The 8,788-nt window shown below is 53.4% G+C and overlaps 1 protein-coding gene across 1 annotated transcript; it reads right to left on the bottom strand.

Annotated features, from left to right (window-relative positions):
• Nucleotides 1–5,968: 5,968 nt before the first annotated feature.
• Nucleotides 5,969–8,570, bottom strand: PROP1 (PROP paired-like homeobox 1). Its single transcript, XM_044239850.1, has 3 exons — nucleotides 8,459–8,570; nucleotides 7,042–7,274; nucleotides 5,969–6,307 (listed from the first exon to the last, which is right to left on the bottom strand). Exons 1-3 carry the CDS (start codon nucleotides 8,568–8,570, stop codon nucleotides 5,969–5,971), a joined length of 684 nt encoding a protein of 227 aa, XP_044095785.1.
• Nucleotides 8,571–8,788: the final 218 nt, after the last annotated feature.

The following is an 8,788-nucleotide window of genomic DNA, read 5'->3' as shown; positions in this document are numbered from 1 at the left end:
CCGCCCCTCAACCAGGTCCAGAAGTTAGAACGGTTCCTGAGATCTGAGCACAGGAAGTAGATCCCCTACCCAAAGGCAGCTGCCTCTATGAATACGAAGCTAACTGCCCCCCCACCCACACCCACACCGTCTGTTGGGGCAGGGCGGCGGGGGCGGGGAGGGGGGCATTCCCATAACTCAACAGACCTGGAGTAAGGAACGGCAGTGCCTTCCTTCCCTGGCTTCACCGGCCGCCCCAGACCCAATCTTCCCCTAAGGACTATTTTCCCCCTTTCAAAGCCTCACTGTCTACCTCCCAAGACACCCTGCAGTCAAGGACGCACAGCCACGCAGCAGCGGGGAGACGCGAGCGCAGACCCGGGCTCGGTGAGTTAAAGGCTCTGCGGAGACCAGACGGTGGGGGGTGGGGGTGGGGGTGGGGTGGTCCTGGGCCGCCACCCCGGAGGGCCGGGAGTGTTCTGTCTTGAGTCCGTGGCTCACAGCCCCCTCTCCCCCGTTTCCTTCCCCGGGCTGCCTGCGACAGGCAGGGATGGGGGCACCGAGCTCAGCCAGGAAGCTGACCTGGGAAGCCAGAACCATTACACCTAAGGGTGGCAGCCTCGGGAGAAGAGCAAGAGAATCTCCCTCTGGAGCGGCCAGTGTCCCCGAAGACCCGTGTTCAGAGAGGCTGGCTCCCAAGAGCTTTGGCCAAGGGCTTCTGCGGGTGCCTGTCTTGAGCTGGCGCTGCCGCCGGGACGCTCCCACTCCTTCCTCTCCTCCCCCCAGACACTCGGGTGGCAGCGCCTGTAGGTGAGCTGGAAGCAGGGACAAGGTCGCGGAGGTGGGGGTGGGGTGGGGAGGAAGATTCTCCCTTTGGTGTCTTCTATTTTTTTCTCTCTCTCTGTCTGAGGCTGGGCTCACGTGGTCCTCCCCGTCCTGGTATGTCCTGGCATCTGGCAGGATTTCTTGGATTCAAGAGGACTCCCTGCATCTGACCCCCATCATGACACTAAGGTAGGCGGTTCACAAATGTTTGCACAGAACTAGCTTTCTAGTTGCCTTATCTGAGAAGTCTTAACAAGAAGCAGAAGTGTTCATAACGGTGCAGTAGGGGAGGTGGTGGTGGGAGGCATGGGCACTGAGCAGGTAGCTGGCTCTTCCCCATTGCTCTCAAGGTAGATGGCTTGGTCAGGGGTCAGTTCTGTCTTTTGGAGATGGGCAAGAGGACATGACCTCTTTGACAGGATCCCTGTCCCTGTGACAGAAGGGCCTATGTGATAAAGAGGCAGCTGTCTACACCCATGCGTCCCCCCTTCACCTCCCTCACCTGGCCCAGGATCTTCAGGGGTCCCTGTTCCCCTGACCCTGGAGTGCATGGGCCCATCTCACCCTAGAAGATGCCAAAATCTTCCAGAGGTGTTCTGGCTGCTAGTTGGGATACCCTACACCAGCTCTCTGGGTCCCATTTGCTGGTATGAGGACACCAGGGCTCAGATGGACCCAAGTGTCCTGCAAATAAATTGATAAGTGCATGGTTTGAGTACCCTAAACCCCAAAGCCTTCGGCCATGTGACTTCCTATACTTATCCAGACACTAGCCCCAAACACACACACACACACACACAGACTCTCTCTCTCTCTGAGTCACCCTGTGGGGGCTGATCTCTACTTTTATTCCACTTTGGGCTTCTTAGTTGGGTGCTAGTAGAGAAGTAAAGGACCCCATAGGCCTTTAGATGCCAAGTGTTAAGGGGGCATAACTCAGAGGCTGATGGGAGGGAAGAGAGGAGGCACCTCAGCAGAGCAGGAACTTGGAAAACTGAAGCTAACTGCCCAAATACAAACAGGGCAAATTCTCAGAACCCCTCTTGCTGTTGGAACTTCAGCCTCACCGTTTGCACCTATCTCAGAAAAGAGAGAGTGGGGGTACTGGGAAACCGGGAAAATAATAAGAGGTCTGATAAGCACCTGGGGCGAGGCACCCAACCAGTACAGTCTTAGAGCCTGGCACTGGGCCCCTAGTGTGGGCCCAGCACTTGGAGGGCCCTGTCTGGTTCCCCTCTACCTGGTGAGAAGTTCTCGGGGTCCCAGCCCATGCCCCATTTCCCAGTTAGGTCTCATACCCAGGTCCCCAGTACAGTGATTCCCTGTCTGAATGGCCCTGATCCCCTTTCTAGGGTCTGAAAGCTCACCTAGAGCCTGAAGGCTGAGCCTTGGTCCCCAGGGAACCAAAGGGGGGCGCTGTTTGTGTGGATGAGTAGTGTAGCCGGCACCTTGACGAGCAGTCTGAGGGCAGCTGGAACTGGAGAGGTCTTTCTGGGCACAGCAAGTAGGAGCTGGTAGAGATGTCAGGCAAGCAGGGGACAGGGGTCTACACATCTCTTGCCAATCTCGGGAGCCAGGCGTCCCGATTCTGAAGGAAGACTGAAAATGTGCGTGGAAGTCAAGTCGTCTCAAGACTTGCTGTCATGGGTGGCATGCTGGCCACGTTTCGGGGACAGTGAGCTCCAAGCCGGAGAGCTGCATCTTGCAAGGCTGCCAGGTTCAGTGTGCACTGGCCAGACAGCCCGCAGGCCAGAGATGCACCAGACTCCTGCGGAGAAGTGGACGCACTGCCTTCCAGCTCCCAGGTAAGGTGAGACCCGTGGAGCCAGAAGCAGCCCCGACCTGGAGTCTTGCGGGTTCCCGCTGGTCCCTCGATGAAATGCTCCTGGCAACTGAAGCTTCTCTCGGCAGCTGAATGTTTTACAACCTCTGCTTTCTCAGGCCTGGTTGGTAAATCGGGATCGCCGGTCACCTCCGTTGCACAGAAAGGCACCTGCCGCCCGCAGAGGCTACCTTGGACCGCGCACGCGCACTGCCTGTGCCCTCCCTGCGTGCTCCCAGGACCCACCTGGAGGGTCTTCACTGGTATTTCATTTCCCAGCGCAAAGACGAATTCCTAACCTTTTCTTCCTCGAGTGGCTGCTTTCCCCTTTGGTTGATGGGGAGGTGGAAGGGGATGTTGCTGCTTGTAGGACTGTTTTTTTCTTTTTTAAAGTTTATTAATTTATTTTTTAGGTAGTCTCTACACCAAGCATGGGGCTCGAACTCATGACCCTGAGATCGAGCCGCATGCCCTACTGACTGAGCCAGCTGAGTTCCCCTTTTTCTTTCTTTTTTTTTTTTTTATTCCCAACTGGGGTGCAGATTCCAACCCTCTGCCAGTTTTAAGAGTATCACTTCTCCCAAGGAGGAAGGACAGGGAAACAAGAAGAGTTGAGGCGCGCCCTGCCCTTCCATTGGGTTTTACAAGAAAACCTGCCAGGACTCCGTGATGCCATGTTAACCCTTAAGGCTCCAATGTGCCGGGTTATTCTCCCGCACTGGAGGCACCAGGGCTCCCAGGTGAGCCGAGAGAAGGGGCCCGTAGGGAGCAAACGCCCTCCAGAAACTGCTGGTCTGCGATTTTTATTTAATCTATATGCATCCTAATATGCATTTAAATTTTTACCATCTTTCAAGTTGTTTTGCACAGTTAAAACTTTATATAAACCATATGATATAGTGAAAGTACTTCTCTGGGAAAAAATGCTTTTTGCTCAAATAAGGCTTTCGGAGTTAATCCAGGTTAATACCCATATAAATATACTGCCGTATATACACATATATGTATAATATTTTGAGTAGACTTGTTACAAAGAGTACTTTTGTAATTTATAAAACTCCTATTGAGATTTGTTTTAGATATATATATGTGTGTATACATAAAGAACTTTCCTGAATGACATAAGAAGAGTCTGGGGAAAAATGACAGACACATCTGTGCTTGGATAACATGACTTAACATTTTAAAAGATATCAATAGTCCTTAAATTTCACAGAATTATAACCCTAGGATGGCGGTGGTGCCAGAAGGGATGAGCTAACTGATGGAAAGAACCAGGCGTCTACAACTATCTTGCATGTAAAGGAGAAATTAGTGTGTGTGAAAAAGCAGGGCTTCACAAATCAGTGTCAGACGACCAGATACATTCGACTGGTAAGACTGGCTGGCTGGTCAGGAGGAAATTACATGAAAACCGTACATGACTGCACATCCTAAGATAAAGTTCAGATGATTCAAAGTGAAGTGTTTTGATCTGGATGGCGGAGGGAATGTGGCTGGAGCTGATAAAAAACAAGGGGAGAGATGGGGTGCCTGGGTGGCTCAGTGGGTTAAAGCCTCTGCCTTCGGCTCAGGTCACGATCTCAGGGTCCTGGGATCGAGTCCCGCATCGGGCTCTCTGCTCAGCAGGGAACCTGCTTCCTCCTCTCTCTCTGCCTGCCTCTCTGCCTACTTGTGATCTCACTATCAAATAAACAAATAAATCTTAAAAAAAAACAAACAAACAAGGGGAGAGAGAGGTTCCTTGGGCAAACCACCCCATGCAGAGAATGACCCGTGGGAATATTTCCTGGGCTCTACCAATTCCGCATAACTGGTAGCATTCCAGGGGCTGAAAACAGAAGTTACATATGATACGTACTGACAGCATTAGGGCCTAATTCTCTCAGGAAAACCTTGCTCAGAAAGGCTAGAACACAAGTAACAAATAGCAAAGGACAGCCACCACACATCTAAAAAGCGACTTCTACCCCTACTGCACAAGGCGCCCTCGATCACTAAAGAAAGATGATTCTACCAATACACAAATCCAGAAATACCTCAAAGAAGCCAGACAGAAAACACAAGTTGCCAGTAAACATGACTGTTTCCCCTCTCACTAGCAGCGCTGTAAATGAAAACTGACAGATAAGCAGTAAGGACACATCGCCCTCAGGGGACAAGAAGGTCAAAATGGTGCAGGTCAACAAGGACGTGCTGAAACCAACACTGGGGGAGTTTGGGAGGCTGGCGGCACGTTTCTGGAAGGCAGTCTGGCCCAAGCAGATGAATCCATGGGAGGGCGAAGGCACAGTACAGAGGTTTTAACTCCAGGCTTTTATATATATATAATTTTATAAATAATATGAATATCCATTCCTAGGGGCTTGTTTAAGGATTTTTCTATGGGCCTGCCAATAAGGGAGGTAAGCAAGCACATAATGAGTAAAATAGGGTATATAAATGGGGCCACCAATGAAGCCGCGCCAGGTTTCTGTGAGGAGGGCTCAGACCAAGGGACTTCCCAGCGGGTTCTTTCCTGGGAATGACCTCTTGCGAGCCTTAAGGCTCCTGGCTGGCGTTTGGAAAAGTCAGCCCTGAATCTCATTGTTTCTTCTCTATTGGAAACCATATATGTTATGACTTGCAATCGATTTCAAAGTCAGGTTGAAGGTAATACTGAAGACTCAGATGTTTGTTTTTTTATTGTTTATGAGATATTGGAGAGCTTTTCTGTGATGATCAGATTTTCAGGATCCTGTTGGTAAGGGGAAAGTCTGGAGCTAAGGGAGCCACTGAGGAGGACCAGTTAGAAGATACGGGGCCAGAAAAGGCAAAGTGTCTGCCGGAATGGAAAAGAGAGGTAAAAATTCAAGAAGTATTCCTAGAACATTAATGAACAAAAGTGAATGACCGATTTGGGTGGCCGGTGGGTGACGGAGAAAGGATGAACAGGTAGACTTTGAATCGAAAGCCTTATTAAAAAGAGCTAGAAACTGCTGTATGAAGATCTTCAACTGTGATCTTAATCAACATAGCCCGGAAAGTTCTGTCATGTTCAATCACTTCCATTCACCAGTAGCAACAACTGCTTCTGTCAATACCTGCCCTTCCACCGGTCACTTCCCCGGAAACTTTTTAATTCTACCTTCTAGTAGGTTCACCTCCCTAAATTCCCTCAACTAATGACCTGTGGGCCTTCTTCAGCATGACCTCCCATTTCTAAATTCCCAGTCTCTGAGCGGCCTCTCACTAAATTTCTACTTGAACCTTGGAAGGAAGGGAAGCCACCCAACTTTCTGTGCATTTCACCAGGACCACAGGCTGGGTGGGGGGGATTTCCTTATCAGTACCTGTCTGACCTTAGTTCCAGGACTTTGGGGGCTCAAGGCTGAGGGGAAGCATGGAAGGGGGTGGGGGGCAGGGCAGATGGCCAGTGGGCGTTGGAGGCAAGGTGGGATACCAGTCTTCAGGCTGGTGGGGTCGAGCAAAGGAACTGCCTGTGGAGGGCTGAGAGGGAAGGGCGTGGTTGTAGGGGTGAGGGAAGCAGGTCATGGGTGGAGGCGGTGTTGGGTAGGAGTAGGGGCAAGCAGGGGACTCGGGCAAGAAACCAGAGAAGGTGGCAGGAGACAGATGGGCCAGTGGCTGGAGGAGTGACCGCTCTTGCTTCCTCTGCTTAGCTCTGCGGTTCTGGAACCAGACCTGAGGGAGGGGGAGAACAGCCGCATCAGAGCCTCTCTCAAGCAGGGACACTCTCCCCGTCAATGACAGAAGCTTCAGGTAGTGAACATAAGCCTCTCCCACACCGCAGAGGAAGGAGTGCTCTTCCCAGAGGCACAGCTGAGCTGAGCTGAGCTGACTGTCACCCCCAACCTGCGTCGAGATTTGCTCTACTGCAAATCTGGGAGAGTCCAAAGTGTCTGCCTCCCATGAGAAAGAGATAAACCATGACACCAAATGACATTTTCCCCTCCAAGGAGAATAGGAAACATCCCAGAGGGTTATTAGAGATTAAGACTTTGGATGAGATTAACTGTTAGAGACGGGGCTGGATTTCGTGTAGGGTTTGTACCTAAGATTAACTGCCTCGATGGTTCGGATGGAAGGAGCAGCAGGCTGGCTGGGTTTCAAGGCCATGGTTAGGGACAAGGCTACATGGGCATGCAAACAGCTAAGACTGTATTTCTGCTGGAATTCACATCCAGTTAAGGCTGAGGGTAGGATGCTGAAATTCAAATTAGATCAGGTTAGAGCTTGGGTTCAAATCAAGGGACATTCCGGAAGTAGGTGAAGTGGTGTAGACTGTGGGTCAAGGCTGTGTTCTGGGGAATGCTCAGGGGGAAGTTCTAATGCCTAGGAGAATTGAGAGCCCAACAGTTCCCAGGCACCAGATCTGCATCTCTTCCCAGAAGAGGAGGGGGATCCTGGGGCCTCACCTGGATTCTGGCCTCGCTGAGGCCTGTGTCCCGGGCCAGGCCCTCTCGGGCCCAAATGTCGGGGTACTGATTCCTCCCAAAGGCTGCCTCCAGCTGCTCCAGCTGTGAGGGACTGAAGGTGGTGCGGTGGCGGCGTCGGGAGTGCGGGCGACCCCTCTGTCCTCCGTGGGGGGACAGCCTTGGTCTCCGCACTCCTACACCGGAGAGGCTCCTGTAGGGCCGAGGGCTGGTGTCTGAGGAGGGAGGGGAGACAGAGGTTGTGCGGAGTGGACCCACCTGTTCCCCTCCCCAGTTTCTCCTCAGTGCCCCACTGCTGCTGGCACACGTTGCCCTGACCAGAAACCCTTCAGCTCTGAACGCAGCTCAGCCTCGTCCTGGCCTCACCTCGGGGTGCCCTGACCTGCGCCCTGCTCTCCGTACACACTGTGCAGATGAACTTGCTTCAACCCAGGGCCCTGACCACCTCCCCTCACTGTATGCCCATGCCCGTGGAACATTCCCGTGCAACAGGCGCCCCTCCTGTGCCTTCCACCTCTCTGAGCACATGTACCACCCTCCAGGGTCTCAGCCCACGGAGCTCCTCTTTGCTCTGAGCCACTAACAGACTGTCCTTGTTTCTAAGACCCTGGGGCCCCTGCTCCCCAGGTTCACACCTGGAGATGTCTCGAGACGTCTGGGGAACGCTCGAGATGTCTCCCATCCTCCCAGGCCCTCCACCTGGGCAGATGCAACATTCCTCCCTCTTGTGCTCAGGCCCACCCTCCCCTCACATGCATTTCATCTTCTCTCCTACCCTGGCCCTGGCCTGGGCCGCCGGGCGGCGGAACCTGAGCTCGTGGGAAAGGCTTGCCTCTCCTCCACACAGGCTCACTAAGCCCCCACACTAATTAGTCTGAGAGCCAGCCGGGGAAGGGAGAACACAGAGCGAAAGGAAACACCTGGAAGGGACACACTGTGAAAAGGAGATGTCTGGAGCTGAGGCCCCCGTCCCCATGGGGACCAAGAGTGTGGCTCCCACTCAGGGCTCCTGGTCCACCTGGGGGACACACGTGCATCGAGCTGCTGGTCACAGGGGATCCCGAGCCCCGGCCCCTCCAGTTGCCCATCTCGGAGGAGGCCGAGCAGCGGGTGACCCAGGGGCTCGGGAGTGAGGTCCCGGATGTCATCACCCAACCCCACCCCCAACTGCGGGTGCTGCTCTGCAGCCCATCCACGCTGGGGTCTTGGGTCCTGTCTGCGAAGCCAACGACTTGTCCCTCCCCACACTTTCTGAGATGCCCAAGGTTTTAGCATTCTCGGATTGTTTTTTTTTAATCACCTTTCTCGTGGGGAGCCACTGCCCCCTAGGAGCCTAAGCGTGGAGCACCCCCACCCCCCACTTGCCGCCTCCTCAGGTCCAGCCCGGAGATTCACTCACCGGCCGTGGAGGTCAGAGTCCCAGCGGCGATGCCGTGGCTCTGGGGCCAGGGGCTGGTGCAAAGTGGCCCCTTCTTTTGCTTACCCTGCTCACTCCTCCCTTCCGCTTCCATGACTAATAGCAGAGACCTAAGAGGTCCGGTCCCCCGTGTCCCGGAGGCTCTGCTCCTGGTCAGTCTTTCTCTGGTGTGTCCCCTCTACACCTCCTTCTCCCTCTGTATGTACCTCTGGCTCTCTGTGTAGATCTAGGTACAGAGGGATAGCTTGGCCTTTCTCACTGTCTCTCTTTTTTTCTAATCTTTTTTTCTAACCCCCCCTCCCTTTTCTTAAG

The sequence above is a fragment of the Neovison vison genome, chromosome 1, assembly GCF_020171115.1.
Source record: "Neovison vison isolate M4711 chromosome 1, ASM_NN_V1, whole genome shotgun sequence".
NCBI lineage: Eukaryota > Metazoa > Chordata > Mammalia > Carnivora > Mustelidae > Neogale > Neogale vison.
The sequence above is the reverse complement of the archived record's forward strand: the minus strand, read 5'-3'. Positions and strand labels throughout refer to the sequence as shown.